The sequence below is a fragment of the Thermoascus crustaceus genome, assembly GCF_041956765.1.
Source record: "Thermoascus crustaceus strain CBS 181.67 unplaced genomic scaffold VTN00scaffold_9, whole genome shotgun sequence".
Lineage (NCBI taxonomy): Eukaryota > Fungi > Ascomycota > Eurotiomycetes > Eurotiales > Thermoascaceae > Thermoascus > Thermoascus crustaceus.
The window spans coordinates 462,069-484,387 of NW_027192535.1; the positions used below are offsets into that span (position 1 = coordinate 462,069).

General features: G+C 51.0%; 8 protein-coding genes across 8 annotated transcripts; 4 read left to right on the forward strand and 4 right to left on the reverse strand.

Annotated features, from left to right (window-relative positions):
* Positions 1 to 212: 212 nt before the first annotated feature.
* Positions 213 to 1,161, forward strand: VTN00DRAFT_10178 (uncharacterized protein; the record flags this gene model as incomplete). Its single annotated transcript, XM_069426805.1, has 4 exons — positions 213 to 241; positions 568 to 604; positions 722 to 811; positions 1,057 to 1,161. 4 exons carry the CDS (start codon positions 213 to 215, stop codon positions 1,159 to 1,161), a joined length of 261 nt encoding a protein of 86 aa, XP_069283940.1.
* A 182-nt stretch (positions 1,162 to 1,343) lies between these two features.
* On the forward strand, positions 1,344 to 2,043 carry VTN00DRAFT_10179 (uncharacterized protein; the record flags this gene model as incomplete). The annotated part of the gene is made up of 3 exons (XM_069426806.1): positions 1,344 to 1,358; positions 1,437 to 1,606; positions 1,794 to 2,043. The coding sequence occupies 3 exons, from the start codon at positions 1,344 to 1,346 to the stop codon at positions 2,041 to 2,043; spliced, it is 435 nt and encodes a 144-aa protein (XP_069283941.1).
* Positions 2,044 to 9,398: 7,355 nt separating this feature from the next.
* Positions 9,399 to 10,981, reverse strand: VTN00DRAFT_10180 (uncharacterized protein; the record flags this gene model as incomplete). Its single annotated transcript, XM_069426808.1, has 6 exons — positions 9,399 to 9,500; positions 9,553 to 9,612; positions 9,665 to 9,952; positions 10,009 to 10,649; positions 10,720 to 10,798; positions 10,862 to 10,981. The coding sequence occupies 6 exons, from the start codon at positions 10,979 to 10,981 to the stop codon at positions 9,399 to 9,401; spliced, it is 1,290 nt and encodes a 429-aa protein (XP_069283942.1).
* A 741-nt stretch (positions 10,982 to 11,722) lies between these two features.
* On the reverse strand, positions 11,723 to 13,789 carry VTN00DRAFT_10181 (uncharacterized protein; the record flags this gene model as incomplete). Its single annotated transcript, XM_069426809.1, has 1 exon — positions 11,723 to 13,789. One exon carries the CDS (start codon positions 13,787 to 13,789, stop codon positions 11,723 to 11,725), a length of 2,067 nt encoding a protein of 688 aa, XP_069283943.1.
* A 901-nt stretch (positions 13,790 to 14,690) lies between these two features.
* On the reverse strand, positions 14,691 to 15,451 carry VTN00DRAFT_10182 (uncharacterized protein; the record flags this gene model as incomplete). Its single annotated transcript, XM_069426810.1, has 2 exons — positions 14,691 to 14,995; positions 15,109 to 15,451. The coding sequence occupies 2 exons, from the start codon at positions 15,449 to 15,451 to the stop codon at positions 14,691 to 14,693; spliced, it is 648 nt and encodes a 215-aa protein (XP_069283944.1).
* Positions 15,452 to 15,947: 496 nt separating this feature from the next.
* VTN00DRAFT_10183 (uncharacterized protein) lies at positions 15,948 to 16,843 on the reverse strand (the record flags this gene model as incomplete). Its single annotated transcript, XM_069426811.1, has 3 exons — positions 15,948 to 16,020; positions 16,080 to 16,477; positions 16,541 to 16,843. The coding sequence occupies 3 exons, from the start codon at positions 16,841 to 16,843 to the stop codon at positions 15,948 to 15,950; spliced, it is 774 nt and encodes a 257-aa protein (XP_069283945.1).
* A 1,392-nt stretch (positions 16,844 to 18,235) lies between these two features.
* VTN00DRAFT_10184 (uncharacterized protein) lies at positions 18,236 to 19,308 on the forward strand (the record flags this gene model as incomplete). Its single annotated transcript, XM_069426812.1, has 2 exons — positions 18,236 to 18,353; positions 18,464 to 19,308. 2 exons carry the CDS (start codon positions 18,236 to 18,238, stop codon positions 19,306 to 19,308), a joined length of 963 nt encoding a protein of 320 aa, XP_069283946.1.
* Positions 19,309 to 20,505: 1,197 nt separating this feature from the next.
* VTN00DRAFT_10185 (uncharacterized protein) lies at positions 20,506 to 22,166 on the forward strand (the record flags this gene model as incomplete). The annotated part of the gene is made up of 5 exons (XM_069426813.1): positions 20,506 to 20,560; positions 20,629 to 20,864; positions 20,932 to 21,012; positions 21,068 to 21,135; positions 21,200 to 22,166. 5 exons carry the CDS (start codon positions 20,506 to 20,508, stop codon positions 22,164 to 22,166), a joined length of 1,407 nt encoding a protein of 468 aa, XP_069283947.1.
* Positions 22,167 to 22,319: the final 153 nt, after the last annotated feature.

Sequence of the window (22,319 nt, forward strand, 5' to 3'; positions counted from 1 at the left end):
AGCCCTCTGCTGTCCTCCCACCCCCCGTCCGCGATCACCACCACCACCTGCGCTTCCCCACTATCTCCAGTCGTTATCCACTGTGTCTAGCACTCAATTATTAAATAAAAAAAGCTACACCCTGGACACGGAGAAAAAGGAGAAAAGAAAAAAAGGAAGAAAGGGGGAAAACGAGAACAAAAAAAAGGACCTTCCTCCTCTTCTAGACGGGCATGTTGCTTTCCCTCGCGTCTTTCTTCCGGTGCTTTCTGCGGCCGTTATAGCACATCTCCCACCTGCAGCGCGAAACCCACTGGCCACCTCCGCCGCGCCGACGCTCCATCGCCGGGAAGAGCGCAGACGACACCCACCCCCGTCCTCTGTCCAGTTCGTCCCCCGTCGTGCTAGTTGGCTAGGTAATTATACTTACCTCCGTGCAAAGACCGCCTATCCGCTGTCGATAAGGAAACTAAAAGCGTCTAAGGTGGCTTACCGGCCGTTTCTACCCCTCCTCTCCTTTATCCAACGCCCCTCTCTGGCCACCTTGGGATTCCAGATACACCAAGTCGTCTCTTGACTCGCCCCAAGCTGCTCGTCAGCATTATTCCAAAGCGGTCAATCTCCTGTATGCCTCACTTCCTCTTTCCCTGTTGCCTCTGACAGCTATCCTCCGCCCATCGACAATCTCCATACTTCTCCTAATAAAGAAAGGTTTCAAGCGTTCGCTTACACTGACGCGCAGAGTGGTTCGCTTCCGTCCAATCCTCTTGCGACCGAACCAGGGATCCCATACACCCAGAGTATTTTGTCGAACAAAGCACGAGCAGTTCAGGTAAAATCGCCCACTCCCTATTCTTGCGGAATCAACACACACATGTTGCGACCGGACGCCATGTCCAAGCCTTTCTCTGCTTTGGGGGGTTTTAAGATATACCCCCTGTAAACGCCCTGGAAGTAGAGGGCAGTTCCGTATAAGACAGATTACAAGATCAACTTCGAGTCGCAATAACTTCCTTTTCAGATGCGTCTGACGATTCTATCATATCAGTCTGGGGATCATGCTGACTGGTCGACAAGAGAAAAAAGGTCGTTCAACGTATTGCAATTCAGTATATCGTGCTCATCTTGCATTGGATCGCGTCGAGGCAACCCGGATCACCAGATTCTCTGGATCTTCCATAACTGGATAGAGACATCGCCACAGCCAACACCCAGACACTTTTGCATGCCAAACGTCCCTCTTGTTGACCTCGTATATACTCTCCGCCATAACACCTCACCTTGACGCATCACAAAAACGGACTATTCTAGCCAGCTTGGCGGCATCTGAACCCGGAATCTCTGTCATAACAAACACGTTAATCATGGCTCCAAAGGTTGTTAGACACCCAGCATGTTTCCATACATCTGAAGCGTGTAATCAAGAGGCTGACATTTTCCTTCTTGTTTCTGCTTAGGCTGCTGATGGCACCCCCGATCTCAAAGACTATGCCGACGTCATCGACCCCTCGACCTTTGACCAGATTCTAGAGATGGATGACGACGATGAAAGGGATTTCAGCAGGGGCATTGTATATGGTTTTTTTGAACAAGCTGAGACTACCTTTGAAAAAATGGAGAAAGCTCTGTTAGTCCCCCTTTTCCGGTCTTACTGTTATCGTAGAAGCGAGGACCTTGCCTTTGTTCTTGTCCCGTATCCAAGACCTATCAAGTCCGGGGGTTATTTGGATAAACGGGTCCTCGCACGAACGTTCTGCGGTGCACTCTAAAAACATCGATCTGTGACTGGATGAGCTGACAATCATTCTCTGCAGGACCAATGAAAACCTCAGCGAGCTGTCCCAACTTGGTCATTTCCTCAAGGGTTCATCTGCCACCCTCGGACTGACCAAGGTCAAGGAGGCCTGTGAGAGGATCCAGCACTTTGGCAAGGATGAGACCGGCACCGAGGAGAAGGACAACACCACCGCCCTGGCGAAAATCAAACAGACCCTGGGCGAGGCCAAGGGGGACTACGACGAAGTTGCCAAACTTTTGAGGAGATTCTACGGAGAGAAAGTGTAATAAAAAGCAAGCCCGGACTTGACGACTCTTCCAGCAAGGAACGGAAATGAGAAAGAAAGGATAACTGCATGATTACGGCTTGAGTGTTGTAGCCGCGCTCAACTCTCATCAGCATCAAATACTGTGCCTCCTCGCCTCTTCTTCCTTCCACCTTCCATCTTATCTTCCATGACTGATTGATCGGTTGACAAAGCAGACCTGAGTACCGCAAGGTTTCTTTTTTTCTCTTTTCTTCTTCCCTTTTTTTTTCTTGGATCTATTGCAACATTTTCTTTTGTCCTGTCATGATGGTAATGTGTGAAATCAAGGAAGACAAATAGATGGTACCTACCTACTTATTCAGCAAAAGGGTTCTTCCACCCTCCCCACACCTACTCACTCCACTACCTTCCTACCTCTACTTCCCCACTTCCTAAGGACTAAGGACAAGGATGCATGCCTGGGGTTGTCTATATCCAAAAATTCTTAATCCCCCCCTTCCCTTTTCTTTATGTGTGATTGAAAACCCATGCACACATACACCTTACGTACAGTACCTACCTACCGACGCCAATCGATTCCCCGCCTACCTATTTATTATTTGCTCCTGACATGATCTGATCAGTGGTGTTGGGGTGCTACTGTATTTGGTTTTGTTTGAAAAGTGGTCTGGTCTGGGTCTGTAACAAGATGTTGAAAAACAAAAAGGCACCGACCAAATGAAATCGTAATCAGAAAAACTCTTAACATTGTGGTCTCTTAACTCGTTGCTCTTGCTCTTGCTTATAATCTCAATTGGTCGATTCATACCATTTTCTCTTCTCCTCGTCCTTTCTCCCTCTCCCTCTGGCATACGGAGAAGGATACATGCACAGAACCTGTGTTTGCATGCCAATGTTATACCGTACATACCTACTACATGATATGTAGACATGCACAGACATTACAACCTGTCAGTTGTCAGTTCCTTACCCATCTATTATTTCCAAACAGGAAGAAAGAAAAAAGACTCAATGCCCTATTCTACTCATATCATACTACCCGACCTACCTAGGCACCTAACCTGTCCAATATTACTGGCTGATCAGGCGGTAGGAATGTCGGCAGTGAAATGCAAAAAAAAGCAGCATCAAAACACCAACCTAACCTGCCATCCCAACTCTGCAACACAACATAACTGCAACCGCGACCGCAAAGCACGGATAAAACAACGTTCTTGAATCCAATTCAATTCCATCAAATTGGTTGTCTTGTTGCCTAATAGGTAGTAGGGTTCACGTTGCCCTATCTAACAAGCCGTCCACCCACCTCCGCCGCATCGCGCGCTGAATGATCAAGCTGCATACTTAGATAACTCCTAAGTAGGCAGTCATCGCGATCTAGACAGAGAACCCAATGGAGTAGCTGTTTCCCTGAGTATGCATCCCGGTATGTCTACTTTTACGATCTAATGTAGGACTGGATGAATGTAAGTAAGGACAACCTACCAAACGACTGCAATTGGAACAAGAAAAGTGACTATCAAAAGATAGGTAGATAATGTGAACGCAGACTTTCCAAAGACGTACCACTGCCACGGCAGATTGTTATCTCCTTACGAGTATGTAGATGTCGGTGCCAAGTTCAACCGGGCAGGGCTCGCCTATACCCCTCTACAAGTCAGCCTTACCCTACCCATCATACCAACAATAGATGATTCGAAATTTCTCACATCACAATTCTCGATTAAATCTCTCTGTTATAGTTAAAAATAGGCAAAGGGATCCCAATTGGCTAGGAGATTCTGGAAAAGGCTGAGACTGGGTGCAATTATGCAAGGCAGTCACAAGGCAGCGCGAAATGTACTCTCTGCCTTGCATAGAAACCTGACGTGGCTCCCGCTCGCCGCCGGGCTACACAGTACAGTCAACAAACCAACCACTCAGGTACCTTGAGTGAGGCTGCAGAGTTACATTCTCTTAGATTCTTCCTCTTTTCTAGGCTATGAACCACCAACTACATTAGTAACCTTCTTCATACATAAACGACCTCTACGTGGATGTCTACTTAACATCTCCCATATTGTTTAACTGCATGTGCATATTAAGACTTGAAGTTCTCAGTCAAGATCTTGACATCTCCATTCAGCTATTTGGGAGCCATTCATTATTCTTGCCAAATTGTCAATCAATTTGAGCGCCAAAGATATTTCTGAAAATTCTTTGCCTGATACTTCTGCGCCAACAGCCTGCGCCGAGGACGCTGCAACACTGAGTCGAAATATTCGCTGTTTGAAGTGACAGGCCTTTCTGGACGCTCTAGAGGGTTTACAATGTCCGATCCAACCGTTGGAAATTATACGATTGGGTGATGTCGTCGTCAGTGTCCCACACAAGCGGTTTGGGGGCGTGGTGCAATATGATTTGGGAAAGAAACTGTCCAACGGGATCTTTGAACCAACCGGTCAGCTGAACGCTCCGCCGGAGGTGCTACTCGGGTTGGTTCAAGAGATAAGACGGCGTCAGAACGATCCGAGGAAGCCAGATAGAGTAGCCGAGCACTTGAAGCGAATGGAGGATATGCCAGAATATCAACGTCCAAAGCACGATCGATTATATCATGCTGACTACCAGCATAAGGGTGGGAGCAATTGCGAAATGTGTGGGACTGATGGATTGAAGCAACGCCCGGAGCGTCACAGTCGCCGTGCAGTCACTGGCCACTATGGAACGATCGCCTCTGCCAACTCTGTCATGAAAGATGCGATGATGAGAGATCAGTATGCCAATGACCTCAATCTGAATATTCTATGTTTTGAGACGTCTTGTGATACGAGGTATATGCGACTATTCGGATTCCCACGAGAATGATGACTGGCGCAATTACGCAGCTAGCTGCAGCATATGCAAGAGAATTGCTTATAGTGCTGAAGCCACGCAAGGCAGATGTCATGCCTTCGCTGGACGTGCAAATGAAAAGTGGTAAGTAGAAGTCGCTCCATTAGTTTTTTAAGGGCCTTTTGATTGACAACTGCCTGTAGTCGCAAAGATTGTTGCCGACATCCGCTCCTTTACAGTAGGTACGAGGGCTTTGATGGAAAGCCTAAATCTAGACAGCCAATTCAGAAAAATCAATGACTGGATGGCCCTATCTGATCCCTCAACCAACTTCCTGAAAGCGCAGGAAAGGCGTTATAGAGACACAGGTTCACTGTTTCTTGAGAGCGAACCTCCTAAAGAATGGGAGCCTGAGTCACACCAGCACCTCTAGTTATATGGAATTCCGGGGTGTGGAAAGACTGTTCTCAGCTCAACAATTATCGAGCTTCTCCGCCAGAAATAAGAAAACTCTTTACACATTGTTTTTTATTTTTTCGATTTTAGTGAAAATAACAAACAGTCAGTCGACTAATTTATCCGCTCGCCTGTTGCGCACAGATATACTCCAGGAGTGAGCATTCTCGAAAGGAGCTTGACACCTTGCTTTCAAAGTGTGAAAATAGACGTCGACACAGCCAACAACTGAGTCCATCGTTGCAACTGTCCAGAGCACGATGCACTTTTCTAAGAGGGTTGAGATTGTATCGATACCTTAGATAAGTCCCAAACAAGAAAAGACTTGTGTTTTCGGATGTGAGAGCTGGCAACCTCCAGAGAAAGAAATATTTAGTTCCTCACCACTAGTCGGAGAGAACGAGAACTTGGGTCGGGGCTCAAGTCCTGGATCTCTGAAGAGAATTTTCTTCCTATTTAACGATATCCGGTGGATGCTGATATTCATGCATACATTCGTTGGAGTGCTCCCGTGGAAGTCTGCCTTTTCCCAAGGAGATTATGAGAGTCTTCTCAAGCCTAGTCTCTCTAGTCGGTAGGCAGGATGATTTTGATGGTGAAGAGGCCTCAGTGGAACTTCAATTGGCTCACATCCGCATCCAGGCAAGTGGAAGAAACATTTCGAACTAGCATGACCAAAATCAATACATGGGCATCTATTACAGGAGTCTGTCTGAATACCTGTCCCATAGTGGTGTATCCTGCTAAAGAAATCAAGACAGCATTTCCGCTGGTGAGATATTCTGCTTGGTATTGGATGGACCATGCAAGGCATATGGAGAGTAAGAAGGACGTTCAAGGAATGATTTTGGACTTCCTTCTCGAACAGAGACAGGCATACGCAGCCTGGGGTTGCCTGTTTGGCCTGGCTGGATACCTTCCAGGATCTGGGAAAATGACAACGCTATTGTATACTATGCGTCACTAGCAGGGTCTCAAGGATACAGTAAATTTACTTTGGAGAATGGAGCTGATCTTAATGCACAAGGTGGTTTATATGGCAAGGCTCTTTAGGCTGCTTTCTTTGAAGGTTATGAGGATGTGGTGCAGTTATTGTTGGAAAATTGAGCTAATGTCAATGGCAATACTCTCTGGGACGCTCAGTGGTATGACCATGAAAAGGCGGCACAATTGCTGCGAGAATGGATATCACAGGCCAGATGACCAGACTAGCCATCCAAAAGGAATCATCGACTGACAACCTTAAGGGCCCGGAAAATTAGCTGTGAACGCTGTACAATGTACGGAGTACCTGTGTGGGGATTGGAATCGGGCAGTCGTCTGCCCCCAAGTTAGGTAGGAATAGCAGTAGCACATGAGGCAGCGAGGCTCTTAGTAGCTTAGGGAGGTGTTTTTTTTTAGTGTCATACTCTCTCCCCTTTTGCTTTTTCGTTCTTCTAGACTGATCCTGTCTATTGGACGGGGACGATATATCAAGCTTCTTACTTTTATAGGAAAGCTAGCTGGAAGGGATCAATATACACAAGGTTAGAAGAGGAGGAATCACGTCAAACGGAACTGTCCATAAACACAACTCAGATACACACAAGAAGAACAGGGGATATAGCTTGAAAGCTCCCAGAATCATCCTTGGTCTATCCGGAGCCCTCAACGGGGCACATAGAAACCTACTATTACGACCTAACAACCGGGTAAACGAATAGACCCTTGTGGTTGGAGATGGTGAGTTCACATCAGCACGATAACCTAAGACCTTCCTCCTCCTAGGATGGACCCCTGTTGAATGCTGAAAGGACCTCTTATCTTCGGAGCTTTCTCCTCTGAAATGAAATACACGCCGACATGTTCGCACTATATATGTATGGCCTTGGTTCGATAACGAGATCCTTTTTTATGTTGAGCTATATTTCTAGATAAGTAATCGTCAATAGTCAGCTAAGGGCTCCCGTTGATTATCTGATGGGGAAGAGGTGGATAACCATTGTAACGAGGCATTCTGCGCAGCCTACTTAGGTCATCGAAGGTACTTAAGGTCCTCAGACTTGGACGTCAAGCAAGGGAGAGTCTGTCCTTCTTCAAGAAAGGACCGACAGGCTTATTCTTTCTTTCTTACAGTATCATCTATCATACTCAACTATGGTTCCTGTTTTTTGTTGTGATATTAGAGGGCTTTCTTTCTTTTGCTACTAGGTTAGATCTAAGGATTAAAAAAAACCCCCCAGAAAAAGAAAAGAGCCTAAAACCTAGGTTGATGGTCACATCCGGGCCATTAGTGTTTCTTTTCATCCCAAGTAGCAGTATCTATTTCGATAGAAAAAGCTTCCCTACGAAAGAAGCTTGGGTTATCGGTCCCGTTCAAATAGCAAGGTCTACGCGGTAGAATGGGTTGGGATAATTAGATCTATCGACATTATATGAGAGATGAGACGGGATGGGATGAGTTGAGATGCAGTAGTACGGAGTACTGTGTACGGAGTAGTAGTTAGGTACCTAGGTAGGTAGGTATCCACCATGTTTATACCACTTAAATCTTAATCTAACTCGATAATTGATTCTAGATCTTCAGGTCGTACTGACTATAGTCCTATTCCTAATTAATTATTCCTGGCCCTGGCCCTGGCCCTGAATTCTGATCCTGATTTCCAATGGAAGGAAGACATCCACCCCTTGCGCCCCTCCCTCCTGTCTCACCATTCTCTTCTCTCTTATTTGTCACAACTTACTGTGTACCATGAAGAAAGTAGTCCTAAAAATAACCTCCGACAGATCACGCCGCATCTGTAGTAGGCAGGCTCCACATTGACTGTCCACTGGTGACCGCTCAGGGCCAGTCTCATGAGGTCCTCGTCTATTGACAATTTGATATCCCATTCCATTCCATCCTGTCTCCTGTTCCGCTGTTCTGTCTGCTCTTCTCCAGACAAGAACAGGACAGGACATAAATCGTCAGGTTAGATTACTTAGCTAGCTAGCTTTTGACCTATCTATTATTATTCTAACAGTAAAGTTCAAGCCACATTAAGCAATGCAAGAACAAGGAATAATGAATGGCCTGCACTAAGTAAGCCAAGCGGAGGAGAGCAGGAACAGTTAGGTACTGTGTACAGCGCAGGGAGAAGCTTGGAGGTATACAGTACACAGTACACAGTAAAACTCTAGGGTTCTCCATCCAACTTTGGACCCCATCCTCAAGGGCATTATTACCGCATAGATTTCAGAATGGCTAGGTGCTATGTAGGTAGATAGATAGATCAGGTTAGATTCTCCTAGCTACATAAACTACCTACCTGCCTATCTACCTACCTACCCACCTAAACTAATCAGGAGCCGAATCTAGTCCGTGTCTCCCTTCTGTTCCTTGATTTGATCTACACTATATATACCTACTGCGTACTACTCGCGGTGGAGCTTCAGATATCGATAACATTCGTCGTTCTTTTCTCCATAGACGTACAGTACGCTGCGTGTCTGCGACAGCGTACTGTGAACGGAGGCGGTGAAGCACCCGGTGTATTCCGTACGGAGAGTGCAGTATGTAAGCTTAGTCTTAGTCTTAGTTTTGGTCTTAAGTCTTAGGACTAACTTCGACAAGACAGCAGAGTGGAGAAAACAAAAAGTGGGAATCTAATCTGATTGATTCTTGATAAGTTAGGTTAGGTAGGTCAACATCTCGTTCGATTCGATTGATTCGTTTCCTCGTCAAGATAGTCCAAGTAGAAAAGTTTACCTAACTATGTCGATCGATTCGACTCTGCTCTTCACAATGATCATGGTATGTGTCGTTGTCTATAACATAACAAGAATAGACGTGGCCAGTTGTCGAGAGAAATTGCCTGGAAACACAAGAAGAAAGTACATTACAGACAACAGCAGGACCAGAGAAAAGCAAAATCAAGAGAAGAGGGACGCTAAAGAAAAAGAAAAGAAAAGGACCATTAACGTTAGGATATCGGTACAAGTTGTACAGACGCAGGTAAGGCGTAGGTAGAGGGCGGAATGAACCGTTAGATCGATCATCAACCAACGTAACTCATCCCATGAGCTTTTCGTTTCGTGATTCGTGCTTTTTTTTTCACTGCATGAATTCTTCCGTTTTTGGGTCATTTAACCGGTGACCTTGAAGATGGCCTCGGCGAGTCTCCGGACGTTGCCGGTGGTGATACCGGCGACGGAGATACGGCCGTCCTTGGTGGCGTAGACGGAGTGCTGATACATGTCAGTATACATCACGAGCTGGTGTAGGATGAGATCTGCTCACCTCCTTGGCCAGGGCCTCCATCTGCTCCGGCTTCAGACCGGTGTACGCGAACATGCCGATCTATCATCAGATGTCAGCAGCCGTTAGGTCAGTTATACAACAAGGATCTCACCTGGCTGGTGATGTGGGACCAGTCGTGCTTGCTGCCCAGCTCCTCCAGGTTCTTCTTCAGCAGCGCACGCATCTCGATGATGCGGTCAGCCATGCCCTTGACCTCACCCAGCCACTGCTTGTTCAGCTCCGGGTCGTTCAGGATGGTGGACGCGATGCGGGCACCGTGGACGGGAGGGTTGGAGTAGAGTGGACGGACGAGGATCTTGATCTGCGAGTCCACGCGCTTCTTCTCCTCTGCGTTCTCGCAGACAAGGGAGAAGGCACCGACACGCTCACCGTACAGACCCTGTTCAAGTCAGTATACTTTTTGTATTCCTGTCTTTGGCCGAAGACAATACCGACCATGTTCTTGGCAAAGCTCTGGCAGAGAGCAATGTTGTGGCCCTCCTTGACAAAGTGTCTCGGGGCAAACGCATCGCGGTCCGCGTTACCACTAGCAAAGCCCTGGTAGGCCATGTCGAAGAAGGCAAAGTGCTCCTTCTCCTTCATGACGTCGCTGATCTGGCGCCATTGCGCCTCCGTCGGGTCGACACCGGTCGGGTTGTGCGCGCAGGCGTGCAGCAGGATGATGCTCTTGTTCGGGGCGGCCTTGAGGTCCGCGATCAGGCCGTCAAAGTCCAGGCCAATGGTGTCCTTGTTGTAGTAGCGGTACTGCGCGACCTCGAGGCCGGAGTCCTTGAAGACGGCATTGTGGTTCGCCCAGCTCGGGGTGGGGATATAGATCTTCTTCGCGTGAGGGTAGAAGCGCGCGAGGAACGCACCACCGATGCGCAGGGCGCCGGTGCCGGAGATGGACTGGGTGATGGCGAGGCGGTCCTCCTTGATGGCCGGGGAGTCGGCGCCGTAGGCCAGCTCGGCCGCAGCCTTGGTGAAGGAAGGGATACCGGTGATGCCGGCGTACTCCTTGTCGAGGCGGGAGGAGACAATCTTGTCCTCCGCGGTGCGAACGGAAGGCAGGACGTACGGCTTGCCCTGGTCGTCACCTGTGCAGATGGCAGATGTCAGTATTGTTCAGGACAAGGCAAAAACGGCAGACAATGCGGGGAGACGTACGGTAAGCTCCCACGCCCAGGTTGATCTTCTCCTTGAAAGTATCGGCCTTGAAAGCTTCAGTGATACCCAGGATGGCGTCCTAACAGTCCTTCTGGTCAGCAACGGCTGTAGTATACACTTGACTGTGTTGTCCCGAGCTCACCGGAGGACCCTGGGGGACATTGGACCAGGTGGAAGCCTGTCTGATGCCCGCGATCAGGACGCGGAAGCCTGACTCACGCGGGATAGCCTGACGGCTGGCAGCTCGGAGGGTGGAAAGCATGGCGGAGGGGGAAAATGTCGATGAAGCGAACGGACGCTGATGGGGAGGACGGGGGAGGATGGGAAGAAGGTCACGGAGAAGAGAGACGAAGGAGAAGATCAGGACCGGGACGACCAGGGTAGAGAGGCTTCCGCGATGAGTCGACTGCGGTGAGCGCACACAGCAACGTCCGGGGACAAAAAGGACTCGGCCGGAACTCCGCACCCGCACCGCGATCGCCTGCGGAGAGCGCCCATCGCTATTGCGTTGTATGTGCGAGGGGCCTAACTCTGTTAACAACTAGTCCAGTGTACTGTATACAGAATTTCAGCTACAGAAAAACCGTAAAAAAAACAGCTACAATAGAGCACAAAAACAGAAGAAAACGGAATCTCGCGGTCAACAAACAGAGCCCGAAGAGAAAAGGACCCGGACTCACCCGCAGAGAGATGCCAAAGACGGCGAGATGCCGCGCAACGCTCGCAAACGCGCTCACATGCTCGCCCCACGCTTCCCCTCACGGGGTAAACCGTCTGTGGGAGATCAACGCTCACCGACCGACCTCCTCGGGATGCTGCAAGGGCTTTCCTCTCTTGCTCTGCTTGGCATGGCCTGTCCCTAGCCTTTTACACAGGGTCCAAGTCTGCTGAGGTGGAGTACGACTTACAGGATCTCCGTAAACATGTCTGTTACTCCGTATACTATGTACAGGTCCAAGGATGCATCCATCAGCATGATATCAAAACGCCAGTACCGTTTCTCTTACGCCAACCGCACACCAGCCTGTCGGTTCCGCCGCGCCGTCGCCCCCATCGCGTTGTTCATGCCCGTGTTCTGGCTGCTGTCCAGCGTGCTCATCGCCTCCCGCTTCTTCTCCTCCTCGATCTTCTTCAGCCGCTTCTCCGTCTTCATGTTGCCGCTGCCCTTGCCGTGGAACTGGTGACTCAGATGCTTGAACGCCTCCTTCTGGTTCATCAGGCGGCCAAACTCGTCCACGTACTTGAGCTGCACGTCCGGCTTGTACTCCCGGTTGAAGATGTCCGCCATCTGCCGCGACTCCTGCTGGTCGCGCTGCCGGTTCTCCCACCGCGCGTACTCCTCCCGGTCGCGGGCGGACATGCGGTCCAGCTTGCCCGACGCTCGGTCCCGCTCGCGCTGCTGCCGCGCCCGCTTCTCCGCCTCCGCCTCGCGCCGGTACTTCTCCTGCAGGAAGCGCTGGCGGTCCCGGTGCAGCGCGTTCTTCTCCGCCGCGTCCGACGGCTTCACCAGGCCACGCTGCTTCAGCATGGCCAGAGTAGCTCCCAGACCCTGGTCGAGCGTCTTCTCCTCGTCCAGTCCGGTGACGCTAATGTCCGGCGGTGCGCTCGATTCTTCCCGCTTGAGGCGTTCCTTGAGGTCTTCTTCGTCCTCGATGTCGTTGTACGACCGTTCCATGTCGACGTCCTCCTGCTCCTCCGCCTCCGGGGACTCCCGCTGGACGGGCGCCTCTTCCGCGGCCGGAGTAGCAGACGGTCTCTCTTTCCGTTCGGGCAGCGTAGGCTTCTGTAGGTTGGAGACGAACTCTGATGTCTCGTCGATGACCAGACCGGGTTCCTCCTCGGCATCCTCGCCGTTTTCCACCTCCATCGGTGTCTGGGACTCTTCTTCCCGTAGTTGTCGGGCAATGTCTTCGGGGCGAACCTTCTTCCGCTTCTTGAAGGCAGCCCGTCTCTGCAATGCCAAGGACGCCTGTAGATCGTCATCATCGACGAAGGATGCGTCTTCATATCTCTTCTGAGGAGCAGGCTTTGCCTCCCCGTTGGACGTACTGCGATCGACATCCATGGAGTCCCCATCGGGGGTAGCAGTAGATTCAGCAGGCGGAAAGATATCATCCTCATCGATTGCCTTCTGCCTTGTAGACTTGGCCTTCTTCTTTTTGGGCTTCTTGATCTTGACCTCGCTCGCATCCATGTAGTCCGACACAGGTGCCTCCGGCTGGATATCAAGACTGACAACCTGCTTCTGGATCTTCGACGCGATCTCCTGTCTCTTGGCCTCTCGTTCCTCCTCGACGGTGGAGCCCTGAGCGTCAAGGGTGAAGCGCTTCCGCTTCTTGCCCTCGATCTCCTCGTCGTACTGGGCCAGAATGGTCCCATCGCCTTCAGCCGTGGGATCATAGGCGGTCCTCTTCTTCTTCAGATCCAGCCGCTCCTGCAGCTTCTCCTTCTCTCTGAGTTCGATATTCTCCAGCTCATCCCCTTCCTCCTCGTTCTCATCGATGGTCGTATCCTTCAGCGTGAGGATCTGCTCCTCGCCGCCTTCGAAGTCGCCAATCCCATGCCCGACCTTGACGCCCGCGAGGTCCGCAGCCGTGTACTCCTTCGCAGCCTCACGCTCCCGCTCGGCCAGCTCCTCAGCCAGCTTGCGGGCGCGCTCCTTCTCGATCTTCCTCTGCAGCTTCTTGTGCTGCGCCAGCCAGGACTTGGTATCGAGGTCCGCGCCGTCCATCTCACCGAGCGACTTGCCCTCGAGCTTCATGTTGCGCCGCGCGGCGTCGCGCGCCTTCTTGATCGCCTCTCGCTTCTCCTCCCGTCGCTTCTTCGCCTCCGCCTCCTCCTGGAGTTTCCTCCAGTTCTCCGAGGCCTGGGCCTGTCGTGACTCGAGGGTGCTGCCGGGCTCATCTTCTTCTTCTCCGGACGATGAACTTGCGTCTTTGTCGTTCTTCGACTCTTTGAAGGTTGGGCCCGTCGTGGCGGCGTCGGCCCCGGCCCCCGGGACTGGAAGCGGCTTGAGCCCGAGGGCCGCGCGGATCTTGTTGTTCTGCTCGATAGAGAGAGCGTCCGCCATGGTGGGCGATGGGAAAACCAGGACGCTGACTCTGAGAAAGGAGAAGGGGGAAGGGCGGGTAGGGATGGAAAAGGTGGTGTCGTTGATATATGTCGTTCGAGCCTTCTCCCGGTTTCCGCAGTATCTGTCTCCCGCCCCCGGGAGCCCAAGCTAACAGGGCAGAGGCTAGACCTCAATAAAGTTTCTCCGACCCGTTCCGAATAAGGCTTAGCTCCACAGCCTCTTGGCGCGACCCGCAGTCACGGGCGCTATAAATAAAAAATATTCCTGCTCCCTCCCTTCTTTTTTCTTTCTTCTTCAACCAAACCCACAGATCTGTGTCCAGCGATCCCGTTCCAGCTGTGTCCCCCTTTCTCTTTCTCTTTGGGAAAGAGAAAGGGCGCTTGGTACGGTTGTGTTTCGGTCGATTGCTGGATAGTTCGACACCTATGGATCCATCAAAGCCAAAAAACAAATGGTGTCAATCCGGTCGACAGATCTCAGAGCAATTGCCAGCGCTGGGGTTCACATCTGGTCTTGAGCTCCCTTCTCTCCGAAAGGAGGGTTGGTGAGCTCGACTGGGTGTCCCAAAGCTGGCGGCGTCATATTCCCAGTCCCTTTACCGATTGGCCGTTGGCTGGTGAGGTTAGGGAAAAACCATGGGTGGCCAACATTTTTTTTAATCGTAGAAGCTTTATTTCGGGCTTAAAAAAGCCTACGAGTACGGAGGTGTCCTTGTACGTAGGTAGTTATGAAAACGTCTCAATGCTCGAAAACTTCGTGATTATCGACAAAAAAAATTCGTACAGGAACCAGCCCCAACTCCGTCGTAGCCATACACAAACACAACAAAAAAGCGCCTGCTTTTTCCGAACCATCATCCATCCATCAAAGTGTCATAAAAAGAGTTAAAAGCTCAATTTCAAAGCAACTTCAAATGCCCCGTCACCGTATCAACCACACTCTTCGGCCCCAACACCCCCAGCACCGTGCGACTCCCGCTCGCGATCTGCGTCCGTCCCGCATCCTGGATGACCCTCGCGCAGAGGCCCAGGCTGAGCGCCTGCGCCTGCAGCAGCAGCATCTCCTCCTCCGTCTTGACCTGCAGCGCGACCTTGGCCTGGCCGCCGCGCTCCCAGCGGCGGAGGATGGGCGAGTTGGGTGACTTGGAGAGGTAGTATTTGTAGCAGGCGAGGGTGGCGTGGGAGCATTGCGCGGCGATTTTGCCTGTAGGAGTGAGAGGGAGCGTCAGCATGTAGGAAACAAGATAAGGTAGAAGCGCTCCATGAGCAGAAGAAAGAGCTCAAAGAGAAAGAAAGAAAAAAGAGGGGAAAACATACCCTTCCCCATCCCCAAATCCGTCCTCACAACAAGCACCAACTTCACTTCATCCGTATTTCCCTCAAATGTCGCCAGTTCCCCTCCATCATCCTCTTCCTCCTCACTCTCCCCCTCCTCCTCTTCTTCCTCAATATCCTCATCTTCCCCCTCATCCGAGGAACCCCTATGAACCTTCACATCATAGCTATTCGGCCAGCTCTTTTTCGCAGAGGACGACGAGAACAGGCCCAGCGCGGCGCCCTGTCCGATGAAGAAGCCCGTCACGCCGGCGATGATGGCGGTCGCGATCACGTAGGAGGCTGTTGTCGGGGGGAGGCGGTCGAGGGAGACTGATGCGGCCATTTTCCAGGTTGTCTTTTTTTTTGACTCCGGGGTGTGAGTAGGGAGGGAGTGGAAGTGAGGTTGTGATAGGGACCTAAGGTATGCTTGGGGCTTGCTGGGCCGCGGCCGGAGTTTGGGTGTGCTCTCGGAGAGCTTCGCGGCGGCCGCGCAGTTTTGTTGGATCAGCCCGATCACACGATATATCCATCTAATCTACGAATTTTCTATTGACAACCGTCTAGGATCCCGATGCACAAATTTTATGAAATACCATTTTATTAACAGTCAATAACTCCGTGGCGAATTTCTGCAATTCCCATTGCAAAAAAACGCCCAAAGCAAGCGAGCATAAGCGTATATCCAAAATGCGTCTCTAGACATTCACTTCATGCCCATCTCACATAAGCCAAGAGGCTATTAGAACATATTATTCATTATATACAGCCATAATCCTTGTACTTTTAGTAGGCAAAAAACATCGTCAGCGCACTATCCTCCCAAATTATTCTTCGTCCTTTTAGTTAGCGCTGCCAGCGCCAGATTGAGCCCGGCGGGCAGCTTGCGCGGGTGGGTTTCCGAGTCGTCGGCTCCTGTTGGCATGTGTCAGTGCGATTGCGATTGCGGGGGGAATAGGTTATACAATACTTACACGACAGTTCGGCTGAAGACACTGATGGCGATCATCATGAGCCAGCTGGGGATCGCGCTGAATGCAAAGATAACATATCCCAGAGGCACGTTCAGTCCGTATTGCGCAAGCCAGCCGTCCGTGGGGTGGAGAAAGCCTTCGTAGGCTGGGACCTCCTCATAAGTCTTCTCAGAGTGGATCTTATGGATGGTCTCCGGGGTGACGGTAGTGCTGTTCACGTAGACGATGTGCAGAGGAGTGGCAGGACGAGGCCCCTCAGCCTGCGCCTGAGGAACCTGGAAATGCCAGACTGATGGCGGAGCGGCCGACCAGATGGAACAAAGGATCTGTTCCTCCTCACAATCCAAGTAGCCAAGGTTGGGTGATGTTCGGTCGGCGGCAAACAGAAGAACGGATTCCTGCAACTCGGGTTAGCAAGCTACGTGTATAGCTACGAGGAACGCATATATGCATGTACATACATTGAACGCCTTTTCCGCTTTGTCGCAGCGACCAAAGCAAGTCTTGTTTCCTCCGGTAACAAAGATGAGCCACTCCTGAGCCTCGGAAGAGGGCTCGAGAATAGACTGCCAGTTACTGGCGTTGACAGGAGTAACAGTCTTCTCCACTACCTTCTCAGCGGTCTTCTCAACCGGGGCGGGGTTCGCTGTGGGGATGTAGGCCTTGGCCTTGTTGAACCAGCCTTGTACCCGTTCTGCAAGAGGGATCTGCTCCTGCGCTGCGGCGAGCGCTGGGAGAAGGGCGATGAACGGAGAGAGACGCATGGTGACGAGGATGGAAGAGAACCGGAAAGGTAGTAAGACAGTGGGATGAAGCAGAGAGAATAGTTTTATAAAGAAGCGCAATAAATATCTGAATACAAGAAGAATGAAAGGAAAGGGCTGAAGAATAGGCAGCAAGACGCCTAATCGCGAGTTGCTGTTGTTGTCGCTTGAACCCGACCACGATGTTTTGCTGACACCTGGCCCCGACGCCTGGCCATTCTGCGGACGGGCCAAAAGGGGTTGCGCCCTGCTCTAGCCCGATATATCCTAGCGCCTGCGATAAGACAACGCACGACGCACGTGCTGTGAGTGGAATCGATGTTATCTCTGCTTGTGGATGGCGGATAAAGACGATGGCGAACAAAATTTCTATATGCATGAGAGACAAAGAAGGCCGATTGGAAGGTGCAGATTTGTGGGATTTTGTGAGGCAAATAAATGCCATTTCATTTACGCTTTCTATCAATATACCCTCTGCGATGGAGAGTCTTATCAATGGCCCAAGTGTACTTAAACATTCTTTTAATTCCAGTCCTTTTCCCGGTCAAAGAAGCAATTCTAACACAGAAGGAAATTTCCAACCAGCTATTACAAGAGTGGCAGACATCATGAATTTCTGTAAGGGAGTAAGGCATGTCGGGAGGTAGCGTATCGACAATACTACGCGAGCTCAATGACTGTCACACTTTCTTTGCGCTCTGGAGATTGCGAAATGAATATTTGAGACTGGATTTTACGTCCCTTCTGCTGGAACTCTCGTATGGGATTACACTTTTAACCCCGAATGATGAGAAGGATCTCAGAAGCCGGAAGCCACCCATGTTCTCTGGGGGACATTCAGAAAGCTCCATGTCTAGAGCACAGGCCAAATTCCTAGCTTCATCCAAGTAAGGTGCTAGTCACATCTCAAATACGTTAGACTTAAAAAGCTTCTAGAAAGAGACCAATTGCACTCGGAAGTATGTATGAAGCCTGCTCCGTACTGTTCAGATGAACGCCCGTGGCTCTCTGAGGAGGCGAACCTTCCTGTTCAGGTGCGAGACAAACTCAGGCTCCAATCGACCAAGGAGTGCAGCTTCCTGGAAAGAGCTTACATCTCTACAAGTGCGATTCTCTGCAGTCGCTTTTCATCCTTTCTTATCCCTTCTAATTCCATGTTCCTACCTTTAACTTGAATGCGACACTGAATGTCCAGCCTCATCTCGTTCACCTTTAATTTCCCCTGTATTCACAATTTGTTGCTTAGGTACTTGGTCCGCTGCATAGTTTTTTCCTTCTCTATTTACTTTTCAGTTGACCGCAGAACGTACGGTCGTGACCTCTAAGCCGTCGAGTTTCTGATTGCCGCAGAGTCTGGTCACTGTCTACGAATCGAGAACCCAAATCACCAAGATGCGGTTCATCAACCTCTATCCGTCTGCCTTGTTTATCATGGCATACACCGTTGCAGCTGTTCTGGGTCGTAGTATCGGTGTGTCCACCGGTATGGTTCTTGATATACGGCAGGCTGGTGAGTGTGAACTATCACGATTCTTCTGAATCATCAAAGCACAGCTGCCCAGGCTATCTCCTATTAATGTGGGTTCCAAAGCAAGAGGACCCAATGACTGACTGTTGCAGTATCCCCTGTGTCTGCAACAGCCGTCTCAGAGACTACGACTGGAAAGGCATCGGGAAGCACGCCATCCACTACAAACACAACCTCTCCCCCTTCGGCTGGGGACTTTCCTGTCTGTAAAGACATTGGGCTTCCATTTTCGCCGTTCTGTTTGCCCAAAAATGGGGCTAATGTGACGGTGGACTCGACATACTACGTGACGTGGAATGCCGATTTTTATCCCAGCAATGCCACCATCACAATCGAGCTGAGATACTCGGATACCTCAGAGGGAGATTCCGCTTACACGTCCGACAGAACCGAGAACAGCTACGGATATATTCCTCTCAAGATGAACAAGGATTGGTTGCAGGGTAAACCTCGCAACAACCTGACACTATACATCATCGAAAACGACCCAACCTCAGATGAACGAGCTAGTGCTAGGCAGGGTCCAACGATCGAGCTGGTCCCGAGGCCAGTGGAGCACTACAAGCCTCCGCCTCCCACGCCCTTCAACAAGCTAGGCCTCATCATCGGTTTACCCGTCAGCTTGGGTGTCGTCCTTTTCGTCGTCGCCGGTCTTTACTTTGGCATGCGTAAGAACCGGAGAATCGGCCTGGGCAACGTTATGGGATCCCGCAATCAGGGTTATGTGACCCGACAGTCGAAGATCCGGCGTCTGGGCGGCAGTAGAAGGAAGGGTGCCGTAAGACTGGACGAGCTCGATGGTGTTGAGAGATATACTGATGATCCCGAGGCCGGCTTGGCGGAGAGGGTTGATACGGACTTGTTCAACGAGATGGAGCGGACTCGTGGCCGAGTATTTAAGCAGGAAGTATCGAAGCTGAAGAGCTGGAGCGACTGACTGGAGAATAGTTTTGATCCGTTCGAAACTTTACGCTCCACCGGCAAGGATAAGAGGGACATGGTCAATCCTGCTGATCTGTGATAGATGCCGTGCCCACTGGCGATGGTTCCCATTAATAAAAACTATGCTTCATACATGATTCGTGGGTACACATATTGACGTGTGGGACATCAGTATGTCTCAAAGATGCTCCTCCTGGAAATAGATCGTCAGCTGTATTAGAGTGTGCATGTTATGAGGTACTCAAGTGGAGTGTCTGTATCCTGTAGATTAGCGTGAACTAAATTATGAACTCTACGATCCAAGTACTTGCAATCTTGCATGCGCAGTTCCCATTGCTGAACAGATGCTGCATCGCTTTGCGGACGGATACGTATCCGGCATCGGCTGGCCAACGAGAGGGGAGAAAAATATGATGAGCCATCGGTGGAAGGCGGTGACGTCTTGCTACACAGCGGATGGCGATACGGCAGGGGCAGATGAAATGGCAGCCACGATGCGGCAGGGGAATTTACCTAAAATAACGCAAAATGATATAATGTCAAGAATTCGGGCAGCCTACAGAGGGGAAGACATTAGAATAACTAGTAGATGTGTCCCATTGCTTAGCAAAACCGCGCTGTCTAGAACTCGCACCGTGCCACGGCGTCATCGCGCCGCCGCTTCCACGGAGCCGATCTCGGTGAATGGCCTCAGGACTGCAGGTGCTTGCCAATCACAGCCAGCACACCTACGCAGCACTGGGACAGTCAAACACACAACACGAGAGAAAAAAATGATGTTCAGCCAGCCATCGCGCTGCTTCCCCGCGGGAAAAATGCAAGGGAATGCAGGCCGAGCAAGAGCGGCTGCTTGGAGCTGAGCAATTGGTCTGGACGAACGCGATGGGCGTCGGCAGAATGGTGATCGGTGATCCCCACCACTCTGGCGGCCGGCCTGTGAAAATTTCCCCCAGTTTTTGCCGCAGAGGAAAGGCGTCGAGTCATTCCCAGATCTCCCGCCTTAAAGTCCCACCATTTCTGCGCCCGCTGACTCTTACTTCTTTCTCCACGACTCCTTCTGAAATATCATCTTCTGGGCTTCATTTTTTTCCCCTCCTCGATCCTCTGCCGTTCCATTGCCATCCTCTCATCCCCTCTACCCTCTTAATCCGGCTGTCATCGCAGACACCGCACACCCCACTTTCCTCGCACAATGTCTCCCAGTGCAACCAATGGGCACACAAACGGCGTCAACGACCAGGTTGACGGTACGTTCTCCTACCTTTGGCAATTTTCAATCACCCTTGCTCTGTGCAGCCACTGATCTATGCTGAAGACCTGCCCAAGCACGAAGGCTACACTGCAATCCGGTCCCGTCAGAACCCTCACCCGTCCGCCACCCGTAACCCGTACGGCCACAACGCTGGTGTCACCGACTTCCTGAGCAATGTTTCTCGTTTCAAGATCATCGAGAGCACCCTGCGCGAGGGCGAGCAGTTCGCCAACGCTTTCTTTGATACCCAGAAGAAGATTGAGATTGCTAAGGCCCTGGATGACTTTGGTGTCGACTACGTGAGTCACAGATGGGCACGCAATCAGGACCCGGATGACTCTCAGGCTAACCATTTGTCCCGCATAGATCGAGCTCACCAGCCCCTGTGCTTCTGAGCAGTCGAGAAAGGACTGCGAGGCCATCTGCAAGCTTGGACTGAGGGCCAAGGTGGGTTCTAATGGACGCAATCAATGCTTACCCAGATCTAATGAGAAGTACATAGATCCTTACTCACATCCGATGCCACATGGATGACGCCAGAATAGCCGTTGAGACCGGTGTTGACGGTGTGTAAGTTGCACGGACTGCTCCCTTTGAAACCTTTTTTTCAGTATGACATGCTAATTCCATCAAGTGACGTCGTCATTGGTACCTCCTCCTACCTCCGTGAGCACTCCCACGGCAAGGACATGACCTACATCAAGAACACCGCCATCGAAGTCATCGAGTTCGTCAAGTCCAAGGGTATCGAGATTAGATTCTCCAGCGAGGACTCCTTCCGGTCTGACCTGGTTGACCTTCTGTCTCTCTACTCTGCTGTCGACCAGGTTGGCGTTAACCGTGTTGGTATTGCCGACACTGTCGGTTGCGCCTCTCCCCGCCAGGTGTACGAGCTGGTCCGCGTCCTGAGAGGAGTCGTCAAGTGTGACATTGAGACCCACTTCCACAACGACACTGGATGTGCCATTGCCAACGCCTACTGCGCCCTGGAGGCTGGTGCCACTCACATCGACACCTCCGTCCTGGGTATCGGCGAGCGTAACGGTATCACCCCTCTTGGTGGTCTGATGGCTCGTATGATTGCTGCCGACCGTGACTACGTCAAGAGCAAGTACAAGCTGGAGAAGCTCAAGGAGATCGAGGACCTCGTTGCCGAGGCAGTCCAGGTCAACATCCCCTTCAACAACTACATCACCGGTTTCTGCGCCTTCACCCACAAGGCCGGTATCCACGCCAAGGCCATCCTCAACAACCCCAGCACCTACGAGATTATCAACCCGTCCGACTTTGGCATGACCCGCTACGTCCACTTCGCCTCGCGTCTGACGGGCTGGAACGCCATCAAGTCGCGTGCTCAGCAGCTGAACATTGAGATGACCGACCCTCAGTACAAGGAGTGCACTGCCAAGATCAAGGCTCTGGCTGACATTCGGCCGATTGCCGTCGATGATGCGGACAGCATCATCCGCGCCTACTACCGCAACATCAAGCTGGGCGAGAACAAGCCTCTGCTTGACCTCACTGCCGAGGAGAAGGCTCAGTTTGACGCCAAGGAGAAGGAGATCCAAGCCGAGGCCAACGGCAATGGCGTTTCTGCCTAGATTTTTCGTTACGGCAAAACCAATCGAAATGTAGTTTGATAAGATATGACTTAAAAGCGGCCATGAAAGGGCAATTCACCCAAAACAGGAGATGCCATTTTGTCTTGTTTACGCGTTTACTATGTCGGGAATCGTTTTTTGGGACCAAAAAGC